The 23309-nt window shown below is 42.9% G+C and overlaps 1 protein-coding gene across 3 annotated transcripts in view; it reads left to right on the top strand.

The window, feature by feature from the left end:
• The first annotated feature begins 2995 nt into the window (after positions 1-2995).
• Positions 2996-23309, top strand: part of EML5 (EMAP like 5) — a 284671-nt gene continuing 264357 nt past the window's right edge. For all 3 annotated transcript variants that reach the window (XM_077819239.1, XM_077819240.1, XM_077819241.1), the window contains exon 1: positions 2996-3192. In XM_077819239.1, the coding sequence (XP_077675365.1) occupies positions 2996-3192 (197 nt within the window). The remainder of the gene's footprint in view (positions 3193-23309) is intronic.

The following is a 23309-nucleotide window of genomic DNA, read 5'->3' as shown; positions in this document are numbered from 1 at the left end:
TACATTACAAAAGTTAATTTACCTATCATTGGGTTAGACAGCAACAGCTTTCTTAAAGAGCACAAATCAGAACTACATATCAGGTTAGGACAAAAGTGAAGAATACCTATAAAAAGGAGTATCAGTTGAAACAGATGGGGGAATTTCATCAGGCAGATGTAATTACCCAGGTTGGGGATTTTTAAGAGCAGGTTGGATAAACACCTGTCAGGGATCGTCTAAATCAGAGTTCTCAAATTCCCGGGCCGCTGGCCATCTGCAGCCCATGAACCACCCCAGTGTGGCCGGTGGGACTCCAGCAGTTTTTGGGGCCGGGTCTCTCCCTTGGACCCACCTGCCACCCCCGGGCCTCCTCCTCCAGGGGCCCCGGCAGTGCAGCGGAGCTGTGTGGTGTCTGTCTGCTCGCTCCAGTGGCTGTCGGCCCCTCCCTGGGGCGGGGCTGTGCCTCCATGCACTGTCCCCGCCCTGAGCACCCTGCAGCCAATGGGAAGCTGTGGGGGTGGTGCCTGAGGGAAGGGGTGCATGGAGGTCCCCCGGCCCGCCCTGCCTTGGAGCCCCAGGTAAACACCACACCCCCAACTCTCTCTCCCAGAGCCTGTACCCCTCCCCTGGCTTCAGACTATGGGAAGAAAGAGCCATGCAACTTGCATTTTCTCATTTTTTTTTGGCTCCAGTCTGTAAATTTATGGGACTGCACCAATATAACTAGAAAATGAGTTTAATACATGTTAATATGCAAAAGATTCTATGGAGCTTAAGGAAAGGGAATAAGGGAAATTGGGGGAGGGAATCTTGTGTTAATTCTCTAAGTTTAAGATGTTTTAACTGGTCACCACAGTTCCCACAAAAGACATACACAGGGGCTGTGGACGTTCACTGCAAACACCTCTGAGTGTGAAGGCGCTGTGGTGGCCACACAAGCTAGCCATGTAAGAGTTAACACACTATAAAGAATAATGGTGCGTTTAATACTGTTGAGTAGAACAGCTTAGGAATTTTCAGGCCAGGCTGCTCAGTTCCCTGGCTGGCCTGATCCCTGGCAGCCTGGACTCGCAGGCACCACACACTGCCCAGGCAGCAAACTGAAAATTTCAGTTTTCCTGAAATAGACTGAAAATAATCTATCCCTAACTATGAAAAATGTCATCCCCCACCTTTTTTCGGTCCTGATTTGGGATTAAAGTTTTTTCAAAAATTCAAAATTTTGCTTGGGAGGGAAAGACTGCTTTCTGGCCAGCTTTACTTCTGAGGCATAGTTCCAGGCTTCATGAGTCTCAATGCAGACAGTAATGGTTATGGTTTGTGTTGCTGCTCTGTGTTGATTTTAATAAATATATGGGTAGAGCACCCTTTTTAAGCACCCTCTCATGGCCAGAGATCGCTTTACAGGCACTCTGCTGCCATTTGCCTGTCTTGTGGACCCCTTAAGCACTCCAGATAGTCTCTGTTGTGACTCTCAGCACCCTTTTCTAGAGCTGGTTTAATCAGAGGTGAAAGTAAGCCGGTACGCCTCGGTACGCGGGACTGGCTTTCGCAGATGGCAATTTAAAGCCCTGGGGTAGCAGTGGCGGGGCTCTGGCGGGGATTTAAAGGGCCCCGGAGCTCCAACCGCTACTGCCCCGGACCTGTAAATCCCCACCTGAGCCCTGCTGTCCAAGCCCTGGGGTAGTGGCGGCGGGGCTCCGGTGGGGATTTACAGGTCCGGGGCAGTAGCGGCTCAATTACTATTGAGAAAATCTCTTTGGTGGATAACCTAGAAATTCATACAACCTTAAAGTCATCTGATAAAGAATAAACTCATCCGTTAGGAAAAAGAACAAATGTAGAAATAATTGAAGTTATAAAATCACACTGACTATAGGAAGTGTTACACCGGAAAACACTATCAGATGTGATTTCTTAGCTAATAGTGTCACTTATTATTTTCCATGATTATTTGCTATTTAAACCATAAATTAAATAGCATCTTGACATTAAGCATGATTTTAATCAAGGTAAATGATGTGCTAAGGACAATGTGTAATAAGCATACTGTTTAAAAGTAGTTTTACCCTCCTTTTATTTTTAAGAGTGCAATACAGGAACTGAAGTACCAGTCAGGCACTCAGCATTGCAGACAAGAGATTAGGCTATATGTAGCCATGCTACACCTATGTAAACTGATAGGGAATTCTTTTAAAAACTACAACCAGATATGATAACCCTGAAAGCCTTTTTTAGGTAGAGGGTATCTGTAAACTATTTCATGGAATCAAGTCTTCTTTGGGTGCTCGATACATTATTTCAGCTAGAGAAGAGCTGCTTATTCTAGACATTGGGCTACCCCTAGTTTTAGACACCACACGACCTAGGGAGGTGGTACAGAGATGTAACCTCCACAGAGAAGCACAAGCTTCGCTGCTACCCACATCGCATGTTGGCAGCCACTGCAGATGGCTCACCCCGTTTGGTAACTTTCATTCCTTTTGCCCAGCCCAGTCCCCTTTGCCCGTTCCCCTCTCTGCCGATCAGCCCACCTGCCCCTTTCTTGTCCCTGACTTTGCCCCTACCTCCACCTGTTTCACCCTCCTCTGGCCATGTATTGCCCCGTGCTCTGTCCTGTCCGTTCCTCCCTCCTCTCGCTTTCATCCCGCTCGGTGAGCGGACTCTGGCGGCTGAGAAGGGCAGCGCGGGGGCAGCGCTTTCAGCGGGCGGCGCCGGGCATGCTCACTCGGCCCGGGCATGCGCACAACAGCCCGATCTGAGGGGAAGCTGTTTCTGGCGCTAACCGTTCCGGGCGGTGTCTCGGTGCAGCCATGTCTGGCGCGAGGAGAGCAGCGCCGCTCATTCGGCTGCGCCCTCTGTGAGGAGGCGGAGGAGAGGCAGCGGCGGGCTTCCATGTCGGCGGCCAGGGATTAGCGAGGGAGACACCGAGCCCGGGAGGGGGGAGGGTAACTGGCCCCCTCTCCTCTAGGGCTCCGGCGGGGGAGACGCGGAGCCGGCTGGCGGTGGGGACATGGCTGACCGGAATGCTCCCAACTGCCACCTGCGGCTAGAGTGGGTCTATGGCTACCGGGGTCACCAGTGCCGCAACAACCTCTACTACACGGCGGCTAAGGAGATCGTCTACTTCGTGGCGGGGGTCGGCGTGGTCTACAGCCCCCGGGAGCACCGGCAGAAATTCTACCTGGGGCACCAGGACGACATCATCAGGTACGGAGACCCTCACGCCCTTCCCTGTGCCCTCGCCCCGGAGCCCGGCCGGGGCCCGGGATGTCCCAGCGACTGGAGACACCCTTCTATCCATCAACCCCCACTCTCCCTATTGCCTCCACCTGGCGAAGCCCTGCCTGGGGCACCAGGACATCCCCGGGTATCCGAGACCCCGATCCTCAAAACATCAGTAGAAATTGTACTTGGGATACCGGACTGTGTCACGTCCAGTGCCAGGGTCACCAGACCTCCCACCCCTTTCTCCTGGCGTCCAGTGATCACAAGCAGAATATTGGAAATAATCTGAATATGCCAATGACAGTGAGGCTTTAATCTCTTCCCCGCCCTCTCCCCTTACAATTTAGTTTGTCTTGTATAGCAGCAAGAATAGAAATCCCTATAGAAATGGCTTTTGGATCGCGCGGTTCACTGCCGGCTTTCCTCAGGTGCTTGGTGCTGAAATTTGTATGCATGGCTGTATGTCAATATTTTGCCAGTATAAAATGATGTGTCTCGACCGTTGCTTGGTTCCCATCTGTGTGTACAAGTCAAAAGGCTGGGAAGTGGGAAGTAGTAATCTGATGTGCATTTCAAAGTCATTAAACTCAGGAGGAGGTTAATCTGCAGCAGGTAGACCTTTGGCCCACATCTAAATACAGCGATTAGAGCATGGAAATAAAAGACACATCTGCAGCTTCTGCAACGTTTAAGATAATTTTATAATAGCAAACATTCTTGCAGATTTGAAATTTATTTTACAGATCTGTCTAATTGTAGTAGGCTGAGTCTTATCAGGTGTTGAAGTTAATAAAAAAGATTAAACACCAGTGATGCATAAGTAGAGTAGATGTCATGGAGGCGGAGTTATTTCCTAAATACACCAAACCAATCTTAGTAGGCTTTTGGATAGCCAGATAGTATTGGAAGGCGAGTGGCAGTATTTTGAAGTGTATAAAGGGAAGATGTGAACCTGAGTCAGTAATCCTTTCTCTTCCAGTAGGCCTCATTGTGTGTGGATTTTAAATATTGTTGTCCTTTGATTGCTGTTTTTATTTAGAGAACAGTTTTTCAGTAGCCAGTAAATCTTGTAAAAACACATTGTATACTGTGAATTGCTTGTGATGCTGGAAAGCACTTGGCATATCTTTTGTATTAGCTGTACAAATGTATTAACTAGCTTTGCACATAGAGAGTAAAATGGATGCTGACTCTTTCATTCAGGGTTTAATACATTCTAGAAATCTGGACCAAAATGGCCACAAATATTTCAGTTTTTATTTCGATCTTAAAATTCTGTTTAGGGTCTTTTCAAACTTTTGAAGATTTTAAAGTACGGGTATGAGCCTCTCTTACAGACCATTCTGTCCCTAAATTAATTCCTACTTGGTGCTCAAAATGAGAAGAAAAAATTAGGTAGCTCATGGAATGCTGTAGTGTACTATGCAACCAAGCTGGGTCAGATATGTGAATTAGCTATTTGTTTTATGGTCATTTCATTCTTTTTTGACAATTTCCTCTTAATTTGAAACAAAAAAGCACCTCAAGAATTGTCATCAACTCCTCAGGCAAGGGGACATTGTGGAAAATCTTCAGCATAGCTCCCATGAGCCTTGGCTTCCTTTGAGCACAGCTCATACGAATGACGGGCCCAATCCTGCAAAGGTTTACTACATAGTGCTTACTGACATGAATAGTTCTCATTGATGTAGTACTTGCTAACATGAAGTTTCCCTGTTGATTTCAATGGGGCTACTTACAGCATTACACCTGGTAGAAGTGTTGACAGGATTGGACCATGAGAAAGAAATTGTTTATGGCTTCCAACTGTGAAATTTCTTTGGTCTCTATGAATGTTTGTATGGAGTGCTAATTTGGAATAAAAGGCTAATAACTACTTATCATTCAAAAGGCTAATAACTACTTATCATTCATACTTATTATACCAAAGAACAGAATATCTGCAAGGGGGAAATCTTTAGTTACTTTCCTGATTGTTAGTAGATATGTTTTGGCTTCTGTGGTATCATGATCAAACATACAGGAAGTTCTTGCTTACAAGGTAATGCTGTTACGGTGATCCGATTCTTTATCTGCTTGCTGAGGAAACCCTTGTGAAGCGGGTAGTGTTTTCAATTGTGTACAGTTTTGTATGCCTATCAAACGTTAGAAAGACTATATAGAACTGTTAGAACACTTGAAGATGTAGTGAACATTCATCTCAACAGTAGAATGACTGTTTCCAATGATACCATCACATTTTTTTATGATTAATGGGGTTGCTTTCTCCTTTAAAAAACAAAAAAAACCAACCCAACCTTGGTAGCTTTTCAAACTCAACTTTAGTGACTGAGGACATTAGTTCTTAAAGATATCTGACTTTTAGCATCTCATCATCCTGAAATATTAAATTAAATGTTTTCTCAAAGAAATTAGCTATGAGAAAAATATGAGAATGTCATTGAAGGTGGGATTATATAACAGAATAATCATTATAGCTGCTTTATTTTCTCTCCATAAAGTAGCAAGTTTTCAGTATACTGAAAATTTGCTCATACAGTTTGATTTGATAAAACATGTTGAATACCTCGATGTTGTGACTTACAATCTCTGCAGGAAGAAAACTGCAGGATTGCAATTTCTGTATGCATACATGAGTTCTCAGTTGTAAAGTCAGGACTGAGGTTTTAAACTTTGTAATGTATTAAAAAATCAAACTTGAGTGCATATGCATCTACGTCTGCTAAATTTAAATTGCATTATAAACTTTTGATAACTAGGTCCCATAATACAAAGTGGGTAGATAATTGGTACTCTTCTGCATAGCTATGGCATGTTTTGAATGACATTAAGCAGCACTCAGGAAGACAGGAATTGCCATACCAGATCACACCAGTCATCCCTCTAGACCAGTCCAGTATCCTGTTTCTGATAATGGTGGGTGCTAGATTCTTGAGAAGGGTGCAAGAACTTCTTTAGTAGTCAATTACGGAATACTGTAACTTGTCCATAGTAGACAGGGAGTTTCCTCCTAATACCATCAGTTAGTGGTTAGCTTCTGGTATCAAGATTTAAATCTCTTATTTAAAATAAAACACACACACGGTTTAATCATACCTAATTTAGCTAGATGTTCTCATTATCCATATAAAATGTCTAATCTTATTTTTAATCATGGTAAACCCTTGGCCTCCGTTTTACCTGTGGGAATGAGTCCCACAGGTTAATTATGCATTGAGAGAGAAAAAAAGTTTTCTTTTTATCTCTTCCTTGCCTTTCAATTTAATTGAATATCCTTTTGTTTTTTGTTATATGAGAGAGTAATTAGGATCACTCAAATTACTTTCTCTGATATCATTAATTATTTTGTATACCTCCATCATGTCCGTCCCCTTATTTGTTTCCTCTCTAAAATGAACAGTCTCAGTCTCCTCAATTTCTCTTCATAAAAGGGCTGTCCATGCCTCTAATCATTTTTGTTCCTCGTGTTAGGACTCCATTTATTTTTGGTATATATCTTCTGAGAGTCAATAACCAGAAGTGAACACAGTATTCCAGGTAAGGATATATAATTGATGCATATTAGAATGTAATACTGAAAATATTATATCATATTCTTTATTAGAGTAGTTCAGCAGTGCCACTATACTTAAAGTTGTGCCACAACTTCTGTTTAAAGGTCAGCCTTGCTAAATTCTCTAAAATTGACATGTTTAGTTGGATTCCTTTGAAGTTTGGTGTGGCTCAGAAAGGTGCAGTGACCTGACTTTGAGGTCATTTGAGCCATGGTCTCTTGAGATATAATAAGGCCCCTCACAAAAATAGTCATTTTTCAAAAAGTTTCTAGGTGGGTTTTCTTTGCACAGAGCTAAAGATCAAACTATTGATGTATTGCAGGCCAAAATGGTCTCAATCTTTTGAGTTTTACCCAAAGTAGTATATGGCTCCCACTAAGTCTTTGGAGGACACAAATTAAGAATGGTATTTAAGAAAATGTACATTTTTTACAGTGCATGTGTCAATACAGGAAAAACAGAGGCTTTCCTTTCCCACCATTTTATATATTTTAAAACTTGACTCTTGTAAGTGGTCTAAACTCCAAATGGTTATTTGGATTGCTTTGAAATTTGGTGTTCCTTGCATGCAGTAGTGTTAGTGATCCAAATTTGGGGTCATTTAACGGACGGGTTTCTGAGTTACAGGGCCCCCCGAAACACTTCAGTTCTGCTGCCTGGTACTGTTAACTCAGAGGTGATAATTATTGGATGAATCACTGACCTTGTTGAGATTGATGGGTTCAGTTATAATAACTAAGGATACATTAATCACAAGCCCCCACCTAAAACAAAAGGAGTTTGGGACTGAATGGCTGGAGGTTGCTGCAATTTGTGAATCATGGGTGGCAATTTTACTTTGTGGGGAATGTAATCAAAGTCTTTGGAGGATAAAATTAGATATGTAAATACTTCCTGGGAGGGGAAGGAATATTAGGGGGCAGAGGTGTGGGGCAGTGAAGGGAGAGATCTTTGGGGCTGCAGTGAGGGGAGGGGAAAAATTAGGACTGGTGGTAGGGGAGGGGAGAGAGGTTGGAGGCTCATGTAAGGGTGGTGTGGGGATTAGGGGGGATGTGTGGGTGAGTGGCAGAGGGACTGAGGGAGAATGGGGCGGGCGCACTTGTCAGCTCCACATTCTCCCCTCCTGTGTGTCTAAATTTTGGGGGGGGTTCTTGCCTCTCTGGGACCCCCCCCCATGAGCTGGGATATAGGGGTTCTTGTCCCACTGAAGGTGTCTGAATTCCTCTCCTGCTCCCCTTGTATGGGCCAGGATTTGGGGGCCATGTGCCCATCTACAAGGGTTGGAACACCTCCCTACCCCATTCATGTGAACTGGGTTCTGGCCGTGCCCTTTTGGGAGGGTTTGAAGCCTCTTCCTTGCCCCACATGTGATCCAGGATCTGGGGAAGTCCTGTCCCTTTGGGTGGGGAGCTGAGGATGGACGTACTTAATGCATATCACAGGCTCTAAAGCACTCATGAGGGGAATGAGAACACCCTCTGAGATGCAATTGTTTCAGGTTGTATTTGTCTTTATGGGGTGTTCTCACTCAGCTGAGAACATCACATTGAGATGAATAGGCTGCTTCAGACCTTTCAGAGTCTCCTATGCCGAAGACAGATGTGTAGAGCAGCCCTTTCCCTCCATCCATCCTCGTTGTTTATAACAAGATGCTTCTAGGTGCTCTAAAATCCACATATTTGTATAGATTTTTTTGAAAATTTCTATGCCTTGTGGAAATACAGAGTAGGATTAGTGATCCAAATTTGGGGTCATTTGAGCAGGGATTCTGGAGATATAAGTCCTCTCCCAAAATAGTACCTAACTGACCAATTTTTTCCCCCCTTTTGTTCTTTAATAGTGTTAGATAGGATTCTGTGCGTGAACAGCTTGTAAAAGGAGGTGAAGAGTTTGTACATTTCAGAAATTGTGGGATTGGCAGAGTAAAGCAGTGTGTGTTAACAGGGAATATTGGGGCATTGCTGAACGAGGGCAGACTTAAGGTTGCATGGAAAACCTTAACTATGCATATCAAAATGGGAAATGACTGCCTAGGAAGGAGTACTGTGGCAAGGGATCTGGGGGTCATAGTGGTTCACAAGCTAAATATGAGTCAACAGTGTAACGCTGTTGCAAAAAAAGCGAACATCATTCTGGGATGTATTATCAGGAGTATTATAAGCAAGATACAAGAAGTAATTCTTCTGCTCTACTCCAGGCTGATTAGGCCTCCACTGGAGTATTGTGTCCAGTTCTGGGTGCCACATTTCAGGAAAGATACGGACAAATTGGAGAAAATCCAGAGAAGAGCAACAAAAATGATTAAAGGTCTAGAAAACATGACATATGAGGGAAGACTGAAAAAATTAGGTTTGTTTAGTATGGAGAAGAGAAGACTGAGAGGGGACGTGATAACAGTTTTCAAGTACATAAAAGGTTGTTACAAGGAGGAGGGAGAAAAATTGTTGTTCTTAACCTCTGAGGATAGGACAAGAAGCAATGGGCTTAAATTGCAGCAAGGGTGGTTTAGGTTGGACATCAGGAAAAACTTTCCTAACTGTCAGAGTGGTTAAGCACTGGAATAAATTGCCGAGGGAGGTGGTGGAATCTCCATCATTGGGGATTTTTAAAAACAGGTTGGACAAACACCGGTCAGGGGTGGTCTAGATAATACTTAGTCCTGCCTTGAGTGCAGGGTTCTGGACTAGATGACCTCTCAAGGCCCCTTCCAGTTCTATGATTCTATGATATCCTTGTTTTCAGAAGTTTTGAGTTTTGCTCAACTCAGCGTTCTTCAGGGGGACAACATACCACCAATCAACCTTAACTCTGAGTTAATGCCATTAAATAGATTCTAATGTTTTGTTCTTCTTTGAGGGCCCTCTGTGTGTTCCCACTTGTGGATATGGCACCCCTGCACTGAGACATCAAACTGCTTTGCAAAGTTGTGTCTGTTGGGGCTGTACAAGAGTTCTTGCTTGGAAGTGATGTCATTGCCTTACTCAATATGAGGAAGTGTACCCCCTTAGCTGCCTCAGTTCCTTCACCATTGCCACAGAGAGTGAATGGAATTCACCTTTGTGTCCTCATTCTAGGATCTTCTGTTAGTATTTTTTGTAAATAGTTAGAGTAGTATAGAACACATAGTGTAGTTCAGTGGCTCTCGAACTTTTTTTACTGGTGACCCCTTTAACATAGCAAGTTTCTGAGTGCAACCCCCCCCTTATAAATTAAAAATATTTTTTTATATATTTAACACCATTATAAATGCTAGAGGCAAAGCAGAGTTTGGGGTGGAGGTTGCCAACTCGCGACCCCCTCATGTAATAACCTCATGACCCCCTGAGGGGTCCCAACCCCCAGTTTGAGAACCCCTGGTGTAGTTAGACCTTCCCTTGTCGCAGGAGTCTTCATCTGACGCAGTATGAGGACCATACTGGGCCCTCATCCCAGTAATGGCTTCAAGAGATGCCCTTCCCGCCCATCAATCATACTGGAAATCAATGCCCATATCCAGGACCTTCTATGTTTGGGTGAAACCCACTTGGTAATCTGGTGTGCGGTTTGCTGAGCCTTCACTTCCCATGCTAGAAGGGAGAGACATTTGAGACTCCAGGCTCTTCTGGCTTCTTAATGTCAACAGATTGATAGTCGAGGCTCATCAAGTGTATTGAGACCAGCCTCCATGTTGAGATCCTCTTGACAGAAGCCCAAGACGCATTTTGCCACTCTAATCTCAGCATTGTCTTCTATCATAGGTTTGAGATCAAAATCTCCTTGGAATTATGTTGGGAACAAATCCTTAATGCAGGATTATGCATGCTGGTTAAATCAAAAGCAGCTCTGAAGACCAAATGGATGTTGTCTAGTAAGGCCTCAATAGACTTGGTAAAAGTGTAGAAAGTGCCCACCTTGGCATCGACTCTTTTTTAGGCACGGTTGTCCCTGGCACAGACTGTGGACCCATCCTTAGGCATCAGTGGCTGTGTCTTGACACCAAAAGTCCATTCAGATGTGCATCTGGGCAAAAGGAAAAAGAGGAAACATATCTCCCCATAAGAGGGACACAAGTATAAGAAAAAAAGAGGAAGTTGCCTCTCCCTTCTCCTTTGTACTCTCTGCCCCAGGAGTGCATTGGAGGCTCTTAAATGGAACCATTGTCACCTCTTCTCCCCAGAGCCATATGTTTTGGCACCGATAAACTCACTGGTTTGAACTCAGTGGCATCTTTGATGTCTCTTTGTCTGAGTTGAGGTCCACTGTCAAGACTGCTAGCGACCCCTCCACATGCTGTTTTGATGCTTGACTCAGTGTGTGTATTGGCTTTCCTGATTCTGATCTGGAGCAGTCTTGTAGTATCTTTGGCCCCTTTGGAGATGAACCTTTAGCATTCCCCTGTTCAACCTCTGGCTCTGACCTTATTCCCTTACTTCAGATCCAGACATCATGGAAGGATATGATGCAGCATCATCTTTAGCTTCTCATGTGGTTTACATACAGGACTTGGTGAGAGCCCTGTTGCAGGCATCATTCTTCCCCGGCTGACAAACACAGACCGTTTCAGGATCTATTAGGGAGAATGGCAGATATTCTTGAGGTGCAAAGTAGGGCAGTCAAGCAATTAAAAAAAATTAAACTCTTCAGCTCCCTCCCCACCAATGCCTCCCTCCCCACCCAGATGTATGCTGTTAACATGTTCAAAATTAATGCTTTCAGTTAATTGCAGGCTTTAAAGAGCTTTAAACTAGGAATTTAGGGGGGATGGTTGGGTAATCTCCATGCCTGATTCTAATATTGACCAGGAGGAAAATCAAGAAAGAGAGAATACAGCAGTGGAGAAAGGAACAACAATGGGTAGGAGAATGAACATTAAGAGGAAAGATAGTGCCAATACCAATTAAGCTGACAGTCAGATAGGTAATACTGGCCGTAGAATAACTGTACCTCATTGGTTGAGGAATCTGGGTGAAGCCAAGCAGAAACAACTAAGATGTTTGCATACCCATGCAAGGAGCCTGGGTAACAAAACGGAGGAACTATAACCACTGGTACAGGAAGTTAAATAATAATAGTGTAATAGTAGTAATGACTGGAGTACAGGTATTGAACATAAGAACGGCCCTACTGGATCAGACCAAAGTTCCATCTAGCCCAGTATCCTGCAGGGTGGATTTGCTTTAAATCACTAGTCAGGAAGACTCGATTTAATCATGGATTTCTATATAAAAATGCATTCTTGTTGGTTGTTATAACCTTAATACATATTCTTCACAACTGAGAGATAGATGTAGATTTCATTTTTAGAAGTACACACCATACATTTTTAAAGTGATTTATTTTGAAAACTTTTCAGATTAACTTTACAGCTATATCAGAAAATGAATGATTGGTTATTTCATTTACCAAAGGTAATTGAAGCAGATATTTATGAAGTCATTGGGAGGTGAACTATCTCCAATTCAACAGGTTAATCATTAATATTTGGAAGATTTTCTTGCCATGTTGTATTAGGAGGAGAACATCACCAGACAGACATTTTTAAATTGTTTTATTTAACTAAAACAACAACGTTATGTATTCTGGATTTTTTTCTTGAACAGCAAATCTATAATACTTTAACAAAACAAGCATATGCATTTTTGAATTTAGTTAAACATTCACATTTTTTAAAATCAGGTTTGCTTTTGTTAAAATTGTTTGTAACTAAAATAGTTAAATGAAATATTTTTTTAAAAAAAACAAAAATTAAATCAACTGTGTCAGCCAGGTCAACATGAGAAACTTAAAATATTGGCTTCTGTAGCTAACTCATTTGTCTTCACCTTCATTTTCCTATTTGTTCATAATTTGGAAAAGAAAAACAACCTTTCCTGCTTTTTCAGGTCCCGAACGATTTCTCAATTTGGATTGAATTAGTCCAAAGGAAGAAAATATTCTTTCTACACCGGCAGAAGAAGCTACTGCTGTTAAAAGTGAGATTATCACTTCAACAGTCTCTAAATCCAAGTGCTTAAGTGACTTCCACCAGTTCATTGGTGTGACTTTCTTTAAAACATCATCAGCAAACATATATTTCTTGAATGGTCCATCGTTAGCTCTGAAGTTTATTATAGTTGGCATTATGGAGGGATGATTGCTGGATGTCCATATCATAGCCAACTCCTCTTCTTCAGCAGTTAAGGTTTGACCCTGGTACCGAGTATTGAGAATATTTTCAAGAAAATGAGCTGGACATAGTGCTTGTCCCATTTGTTTTTTTAATGCTTGTAATTTAACTGTCATTGCATAGATCTCACTCAGTTCCTTCCAAATTTCACCAGCGTTAGCAATAAAACAGCTATTTCCCTGCATTTTGTTCAAGGCTACAGAAATAGGCTTCAGGGTACTTGGCCTGTGTTCAACATTTCTCTTAAGCCCAATGTTGAGAACTTTGACTGTGACGGTTCCATCTATTTTTTCACGATTTTGTTCACAAACTGTCATCAGATTAGGCCAGTTCTTGATATAGTGCTTAAAACAGTCCACTATAGAGTTCCATCACATGTCTTGTGGGAGAGTTAGCTTGGTTCCTCCCACTTTTTTCAGAGCAGCTGCTGCAAAGTGGTTGTTACAGAAGTATTTTGCAATTTCAACAAAATTAGCCTTTATTTCTGGAACACTGAAGTCTTTGGCTAGGAGCCTAGGAGGTGCATCAAATGAGTACTGCAACCGTATGTTATTAGCTTGGGACTCTCTTCTAAATTTCTTCTCATCTTGGATACATTTGCAGCATTGTCTGTGACCAAGCTGCATACTAGACATTTGATTTTTTTTTCAGTTTGTTATAGCTTTTACTGCTACTTCTTGCAAGTATTCTGCTGTGTGTGCATTTCCTGATGTATCAGTTGTTTCTGTAAGGAAGACATTCCCTTCTTCTTTTGTCACACAAGTACATACATTAGGATCGTTATGGACATTGCTCCACCCATCAAGACTCAGGTTAACAATTTCACGCTCTAGACCTTTTGCACATTGCTCAATTTCTCTTTCATACACCCAGCAATTTGCCTGGGACATCTGCTATGTTGGGTGGACTGTATCCTGGTCTTAATGACTGAACCATGTTAATGAAGTGTGGGTTCTCAATCAGACGGAAAGGAAAGTTTGTTGCATAAACAAACCAGGAAATTTTTTCATCCATTACCTTTTTTTGTAATCTGCTAGTTCTTATCACAAACTTATCTATGGTTGTTTCTGGATGATGGATATTTTTTTTCTTTTTGCTACTGGTGATATACTGTGGCTATGTGACATACATGATGTGACTGAAACACTATCATTGGCAGATAAGTCTGAAACTACAGAAAATGATGGTGATCTTGAAGGTGGATACTCTTCAGAATCCTGTATGGTGAGGATGGATTCTCCTAAACAAAATAAGTCAAGGCAGTTATTTAATTATTATTACCATACTGCTCATTTAGTATTACTCATTACATTCACTGACACTCGGTACTACTTTAAAAGTGAAATTGTAAAAGGAAGATCTGCCTATTTCAGGTATTTATTTTTTATCACAGTGATAGTACCATACAGTAACAACTATGTTTTTTGCTCAAACATGAGAATTCAGGAATAGTCCAGAAGGAAGACAGGCAATCCTTAAGAAAGAAGTATAAAATAAAAATGTTTACCAACCTGAAGATCCTGCATGTTCAGACATGTTCCTTTCATCATCTTCACCGCAGCTTTCTCCTGAGAAGGAACACTCTTCATGATAAGAACATAAGAACGGCCATACTGGGTCAGACCAAAGGTCCATCTAGCCCAGTATCCTGTCTTCCGACAGTGGCCAATGTCAGGTGCCCCAGGGAATGAGCAGAACAGGTAATCAAGTGATCCATCCCGTCGCCCATTCCAAGCTTCTGGCAAACAGGGGTTAGGGACACCATCCCTGCTCATCCTGGCTAAAAGCCATTGATGGACCTATACTTTATAGTCTTGGCCTTCACAACATCCTCTGGCAAAGAGTTCCACAGGTTGACTGTGCATCTTGCCTTTAGTTACCACCACTACATATCCATTAGACATAGCAACAGGTCTCGGATTCCTTTAGTGCCACAAAATAATAGATGGCAAAGAGTCCTGTGGCACCTTATAGACTAACAGACTTATTGGAGCATAAGCTTTTGTGGGTGAATACCCACTTCGTCGGATGCATCACCCACGAAAGCTTATGCTCCAATACCTCTGTTAGTCTATAAGGTGCCACAGGACTCTTTGCCGCTTTTACAGATCCAGACTAACACAGCTACCCCTCTGATACGTAAAATAATAGATGTACTTTTTATTTGGTCATCTCATTACTGCTGGGGCCATATCCTGCTCACATTAGTCATGCAGTTAAGTCCCATTGACTTCAGTGGACTTGAGGGAGTAAGGTGAGCAGGACTTTATCCTCACCACTTCAGATCTCTCTCCCAATACTAGGAAAACACCCCTCCCAGTAAATGCAGTGAAAGATAATAGGTATTGTACAGTTCAAGTATTGCTGTCCTCTGCCACCCTAGAGTGATGCCATTAATCTTAATCTTTAACTCAGAATAATAAAAGTCTCACGCTGCACACCACCAAATACTCTCTTTGGTACCAATAAGAGTTACATAGTAATAAGGTTCTGATTTAAACTGACCAAGTTAAGGCTAACAAATCCTCCTCCCTTTGGGCCTACATTTTATAACATCTTATCCCTCATGCTCTTAGAGCACACATGGTAAGGAGTTCTACATGCTGATGGGCATAACTCCAATTGCCAGCTTTCATTAGGAAACAGCTCTGTAACCCAACAATATAAGTTATGATGTTATTTCATTTGCGCAACCAGGCCTTGCATTTCTTTGTTGTACTGTTTGCTTTTTGCATGCATGTAGAGGAACTTCATTAAAATATTCCCAAACTGGGTCTCTTACGGCTTGCTGCCTTTATAGGTTTTCCCTTCTTGTGAGAGCATGGTATAGTAGATCTGAAATCAATGAAGGCTACACTGAGAGAGACCTCAAGACTTCTGGAATAATCTGCTCAAACAGTTTCATTTTGTTTCTACTGCCTGTCCCTCTCTTCTCACATTATCTCCAGACTTCTTCTCCTTGTCCAGATCTATTGCGCCCCCAACAATCTTTTTGTTCATTGAACTTTTTGAAACTTTGCACTTTTAGAGAGAGGTAAGGGATTGACTCTATGTACACAAATTTGCAGAGGGACAATAGGGCTGAGGTCTGTCATTTCTCACCTCTATATATTATTTATTTATTTATTTTAAAGCATTTTTGCTGTTAACAAGCATGTGAGCTCTGGAGACACAAATCCACAGTTTGAGAACTGCAAAACTAAGCATCTTTGTTCGTATCTTCTAGACTGAGCACTGAGTCCGATTGGGTAGATAGAAAGATTAACCTAAATAATCTATACAGATGCCCCTGGAACCCCATAAGATTGGGTTCCCAATCCATGAACCATTGGAACTCATTTACAAAACTTTTCTTAAACATTACATGAATATATTGTCTCATACTATAGAATTAGAATTTATAATCCCTATTCCATGATGAGATATCTTTGAGCTATAATGTATCTTAACTAAAACTATCTTTAGATAGGTTTTTTTCCTCAAAAAGCATTTTATCAAAAAAATCTGATTTAAATTAAAAAATCCATTTTTTTTATTTTATTTTTTTTAAATTATTGATTTTTTATCCACCCTGGTAACTTGTCTTCCTACAGTGGCCAGGGCCAGATGCCCCAGAGGGAAAGAACAGAATAGGTAATCATCAAGTGATCCATCCCCTGTCACTCATTCCCAGCTTCTGGCAAACAGTGTGTGCTGAAGAGTGTGTGTGCTGTTCAGGAAAAAGAAATAAAGGTAAAGGTGGTGGAGTAGCATTGTATATTAATGATGAGTTAGACTGTAAAGAAATGAGAAGAGATGGAGTTTGTAAAACAAAGTCTGTTTGGGTCAAAATCACTTTTCAGAAGAAAGCTACCAGAGGCTCCCCTGGGACAGTGGCTTGAGGTATGCTACAGACTCCCAGGATCCGATGTGGGTATGGGTAGAGACCTCTTTAATGTTTCTAATGAAATAAATACTAATGGGACATTTGTGTGATTATAGGAGACTTTAACTTCCCAGATGTAGATTGGAGGACAAGTGCTACTAATAATAGTAGGACACAGATTTTCCTAGATGTGATAGCTGACAGATTTCTTCACCAAATAGTCACCAAACCTACAGGAGATTATGCCATTTTAGATTTTGTATTGGTGAGTAATGAGGACCTCATAGAAGTAGGGGACAACCTTGATTCTAGTGATCATGAGCTAATTCAGTTTTAATTAAATGGAAGGATAAGCAAAAATAGATCTGCAACTATGGCCCTTGATTTCAAAAGGGCTAACTTAAAAAAATTACGGGAATTAATTAAGAAAGTGGACTGGACTGAAGAACTCAAGGATCTGAATGTGAAGGAGGCTTGGATTTACTTTAAGTCAAAGTTGCAGAAACCACCTGAAGCCTGCATTCCAAGCCAGGGGGAAAAAATCGTAGGGAAGGGTTACAGACCAAGCTGTATGAGCAAGCATCTTAAACAAGTTAAGAGAAAGCAGAAAGCCTACAATGAATGGAAGATTGGATTTATCAGCGACGAAAGCTACCTCTTGGAGGTCAAAAAGTGTAGAGAAAACGTGAGAATTGCCAAAAGCCAAGCAGAGTTGGACCTCGCAAAGGAAATGAAAACCAATGGCAAAAGGTTCAATAGTCATATAAATTGGGGGAGAGGGGAAGGAGGGGAAAGAAAGAAGTGGGACCGCTAAGCATTGAGGATGGGGTGGAGATTAAAAATAATCTAGGCATGGCCCAACATCTAAATGAATATTTAGCCTCAGTTTTTAATAAAGGTAGTGAGGAACTAAGGGGTAGTGGCAGGATGGCTAATGGAAATGAGGATATGGAAATAGAAATTACCACATGCGAGGTGGAAGTCAAACTCAAACAGCTTAATAGGTATAAATCAGGGGCCCCGGGAAAATCTCTATCCAAGAATATTAGAGGAACTGGCACATGAAATTGCAGGCTCAATAGCAAAGATTTTTAATGAATCTGTAAACGCAGGGGGTCGTACCCTATCACTGGAGAATTGCTAATATAGTACCTATTTTTGAGAGAGGGGAAAAAAATGATCTGGGAAACTACAAGCCTGTTTGTTTGACCTCAGTTGCATGCAAAGTCTTGGAATAAATTTTGAAAGAGAAAGTAGTTAAGGAAATAGAGGTAAATGATAATTGGGATAAAATACAACATGGTTTTACAAAAGGTAGATCATATCAGACTAACCTGGTTTTTTAGACAAAGGTAATGCAGTAGATCTAATCTACCTGGATTTCAGTAAGGCATGTGGTAGAGTTCCACATGGGAAATTATTAGTTAAATTGGAGAAGATGGTGATTAATATGAGAATTGAAAGATGGATAAGGAACTGGTTAAAGGGGAGACTACAACAGGACATACTGAAAGGTGAACTGTCAGTTTGGAGGGAGATTACTAGTGGAAGTTCCTCAGGGATCGGTCTAGGGATCAATCTTATTTAACAAAAAGTGGGAGTACGTTAACAAAATATGTGGATGACATAAATTTGGGAGGTATTGCCAATATGGAGACGGACTGGAATATCATACATGAAGATCTGGCCAACCTTGAAAACTGGAGTAATAGAAATGGGATGAAATTTAATAGTGCAAAGTGCAAGGTCATGCACTTAGGGACTAACAACAAGATTTTTTGCTATAAGCTGGGGACTTATCAATTGGAAGCAACAGAGCAGGAGAAAGACCTGAGTATATTGGTTGATTACAGGATGACTATGAGTAGCTAATGTGATGCAGCCATGAACAAGGCTAATGCAATCCTAGGATGCATCAGGCAATGTATTTCCAGTAGAGATAGGGAAGTGTTAGTACCATAAATACAAGGCACTGGTAAGACTTCATCTGGAATTCAGTGTGCAATTCTGATCTTTCATGTTTAAGAAAGATGAATTCAAACTGGAACAGGAGCAGAGAAGGGCTACTAGGATGATCAGATGAATGGAAAAGCTACTTTATTAAGGGGGAGACTCAAAGAGCTTGGCTTGTTTAGCCTAACCAAATGAAGGCTGAGGGGAGATCTGATTGCTCTCTATAAATACATCAGAGGGATAAATACCGGGGAGGAAGAGGAGTTATTTAAGTTAAGTGCCAATGTTTACACAAGAACAAATGGATATAAACTGACCATCAACAAACTGATGCTCAAAATTAGGTCAAGGTTTCTAACCATCAGAGGAGTGAAGTTCTGGAACAGCCTTTCCAGAGGAGCAATGGGGACAAAAGTCCTAAATGGCCTCAAGAGTGAGCTTGATAAGTTTATGAAGGGGATGGTATGATGACACTGCCTACGATGGCATGTAGCCAGTCAGTGATTGTTAGTAGCAAATATACCTAGCGGCTGGTGATGGGACACTTGATGAGGAGGGCTCAGAGTTACTACAGAGAATTCTTTCTCAGGTGTCTGGCTGTTGGGTCTTTCTGAAATGCTTAGGGTGCAACTGACTGCCGTATTTGGGATTGGGAAGGAATTTTCCTCCAGGTCAGAATGGCATAGACCCTGAGTTTCTGGAGGTTTTTTTTTGCCTTCCTCTGCAGCATGGGACACAGGTCACTTGTAGGTTTAAATTATGTAAATGATGGATTTTCTGTAACGTTAAGTCTTTAAATGATAATTTGAGGATTTCAGCAACTCAGCTAGAGGTTATGGGTCTATAACAGGAGTGGATAGGTGAGGTTCTGTGGTCTGCAATGTGCAGGAGAGCAAACTAGATGATCATGATGGTCCCTTCTTGCCTTTAATTCTATGAGGAGTAAGGCTGGAACAGGGCAAGAGTAAGTCTGGGAACAAGCAGGAGCTATTATAGCCAGGGGTAAATGTTTTGAGCAGCCAGCAGCCCTGCTGCTGCTGCTGATTTTAAGATCAGGTCTGCTAATCCCCACAACAAATCTGGCATCTTGACCTATCAGGAAGCTCAAATGGGGCCCAGATATACTTCAGATGTTTACTCTTGATGCTATTGTTTGTTTGAGGGAATGCTCCTTATCAGAATCCATTGTTTTCCTTTCCTGTCTGGTTACTTTGAACAACTCCTTTTGATTTAACTATGCATTCAGGTAGAGTAATATTAAACAGATGCATTGAGGAACATGATATTTATAAAAATACAAATATTTCCCAGTTCTCCACAAGGACAATCAACTTTTACGTAGAAAAAGCCCTTTAGAAAATCTTTTAGGTTATTTGTAACGTATGGGGAGAGATGCCAGGAAAAACTCATTACTTAACAAGACTTTCACACAGGTTTAGGAGAAAAATAGGATATTTACTCCTGCGGGAATTCTGTGCCACTGCGTATGCGCAGAATTCATGTCTCCCACAGAATTTTATTTTTTTCTGCAGAAAATACATTGGTGGTGCCAGAACAGCCAATAGCGTGAATGCAGCAGGCTCTTCTGGTGCCACAGCGGCCTCTGGTGAGCAAAAGATGGAACTGCAGCACTTCTGGGCAGAATGTATTTTCTGGTGGGGAAAAAAAATCTTTGTGCGTGCAGTGGCACAGAATTCCCCCAGGAGTTGAAGTTCATCACAGCACCCTGCCCGCAGAGCCAGATTAGGACAGAGTGGGGCACATGGGTTGCTGGGGGGGGTGGTCACAGACTGGGGTTCAGAATGGCTAGTGGGGTGACAGCATTGAGCCAGGGACTGAATGGGAGTGAGGGTGCATGGCCACCTGGGGAGGAGACTGCAGGGGACCCATCAGGATAGGGGGCACATGCGGGGACAGAGACAGAAGTGTCTGACTGAATGGGAGAGGCTTGGGATCAGCCAGGGTCTGCATGGGGGAGGCTCCCCAACTCCCCAGCAATCCTTCCCCTCCCCCCCGCAAAAAACTTGTTCCATACTTCTCCCACCTACACCCAACAATCCTCCAGGTTCATTCCAGGCTCCTTCCCTCTCCCTCAGTTCCTCCATTACCCCTGACACTCCCAAATCTTTGCACTACTTCTGTGAATTAATCAAAGTTCTATATTAATATGCCTAGTAAGGAATCTATTTGTCAAAAAAAATTACCAGAATCTTTTTTTGGTCTGTATTGTTACAGACATACTTGCTAACAGATATTTTGAAATAAATTACCAAAATAATTGAAACTGGCATGATTATATTGTGCTATTTTGACAAATAAAATATGCAGAATTTTAAAATATCGTGCACAGAATTTTTAATTTTTTTGGTGCAGAATTCCCCCAGGAGTAGATATTGTGAGATATTAGCAAGGAAACTAGTAAATTTTGGTTTAAAGACCTATTCCATGAAAGCCACTGCAGCATCAAAGGCATGTCTTAGGCGCATTCTCCTGTGTTTGGGTGCACATTTTCACCCGGTATTACTCTTTGGACCTAGCATCATATTCTAATGCATAGTTTGGGAGAGCAGTGCCAGGGTCCATATTTATTTAAAAGTTCCTCACCAACCATCTACCTGGTGGAGCATTGCTTTCTAATTTCCCGCAAGTGGGAATGAATGCACAGAGGTCCTCAAAGAAGAAAGAGAGATTACTTATCTGTAGGGATGGTTGAAATTTTTCTGTTGAAACTGTATTTCAACAGAAAATTGGGTTTTTGGTTAAATAAAACCATACACAGAGCTTGAAAACTTTTATCATAGGAAGTTCTAAATGAAGATGAGGGCTCCCCTCTGTCAAAGGACAGTACCCAGGCTAAGCAGTTCACCTCCCTACCACTTGGTGCTTGGATTCTTACCAGAGTGCTGTCTCTAGATTTTACTCAGGGTCTCCATGTTTTTGGGCTCTGTCCAGTAGGTATCTGAATTTCTAAGGCCCCACTCTGGCCTCTAGAAGGAGGAAGGAATGATCTCACTCTCTTCCTGCTGTTCTCCGCTAATCTTTTCCTCACACAATCTTTTTAGGAGTCCTTTGTAGTGAATGCATTCAGTACCTGCCTGTGCTGCTTTCTAAAGTAAGGCCAGGAGCATGAAATTTAGGTTATTCTTGGCAGTTTTACTGCCCACAGGGTTCTGAATAGCAATTGTGAAATTCACCAAACTCTTGTTAATTTCAGGCCTTGTCTGTAGTTAGTGAAGGGCAAGCTGGGGTATGACTCTACAGCAGGGGTGGACAAAGTATGGCCCGCGGGCTGGATCCGGCCCACCAGCCGGTTTAATCCAGCCCTTGAGCTCCCACTGGGGAGTGGGGTCTGGGGCTTGCCCTGCTCCGGTGCTCCAGCAGGGTTGGGGGCTGCTCCACGATGCTCCCGGAAGCAGCAGCCTGGCCCCTCTCCGGCTCGTACGTGTAGGGGCAGCCAGGGGGCTCCATTCTGCATGCTGCCCTCACCCGAAGTGCCGCCCCCATGGCTCCCATTGGCCGGGAACTGCGGCCAATGAGAGCTTCAGGGACAGTGCCTGTGGATGGGGCAGCGTGCAGAGCTGCCTGGATGTGCCTGTGCTTAGGAGCTGGAGAAGGGACATGCTGCTGCTTCCGGGAGCTGCTTGAGGTAAGTGCCGCCCAGAGCCTGCACCCCTGAGCCTCCCCCAAACTCCCTGCCCCAGCCCTGATCCCCCTCCTGCCATCCAAACCCCTTGATCCCAGTCTGGAGCACCCTCCTGCACCCCAAACCTCTCATCCCCAGCCCCACCCCAGAACCCATACCCCCAACCAGAGCCTGCACCCCTTCCCGCAACCCAACCCCTGCCCCAGCACTGATCCCCCTCCGAACCCCTTAGTCCCAGCCCGGAGCACCCCCCTACAGCCCAAACTCCTCATCCCCAGCCCCACTCCAGGGCCTGCACCCCTAGCCAGAGTCCTCACTTCCCCTCTGACCCAGCCCGGTGCCCCCTTCTGCACCGTGAACTCCTCATTTCTGGCCCCACCCCGGAGCCCGCACCCCCAACTAGAGCCCTCATGCCCTCCCATGCCCCAACCCCGATTTTGTGAGCATTCATGGCCCGCCATTCAATTTATATTCCCAGATGTGGCCCTCGGGCCAAAAAGTTTGCCCATCCCTGCTCTACAGTGCAGCAGCCTGCCACACACTAAGTGTGTTGACCATGCTACTGTGCCCTACAAAATCTGTAGTACATTTTGAAATACTGCTGTTTTGAAAAAGCTTTGATACTGCTGTTTTAAACAAACAGTAAATATAAAAATGCACTACAAGACTTTTAATAAAAAGAAAAGGAGTACTTGCGGCACCTTAGAGACTAACCAATTTATTTGAGCATGAGCTTTCTTGAGCTACAGCTCACTTCATCGGATGCATACTGTGGAAACTGCAGAAGACATTATATACACAGAAACCATGAAACAATACCTCCTCCCACCCCACTCTCCTGCTGGTAATAGCTTATCTAAAGTGATCATTAAGTCGGCCTCACCTTCGGCCCCCAGCTGAGGCCCCTCCAACGCATTGTTAGGGATCTACAACCTATCC

The sequence above is a fragment of the Eretmochelys imbricata genome, chromosome 6 (genome assembly GCF_965152235.1).
Source record: "Eretmochelys imbricata isolate rEreImb1 chromosome 6, rEreImb1.hap1, whole genome shotgun sequence".
NCBI classification, from domain to species: Eukaryota; Metazoa; Chordata; order Testudines; family Cheloniidae; genus Eretmochelys; species Eretmochelys imbricata.
The sequence above is the reverse complement of the archived record's forward strand: the minus strand, read 5'-3'. Positions and strand labels throughout refer to the sequence as shown.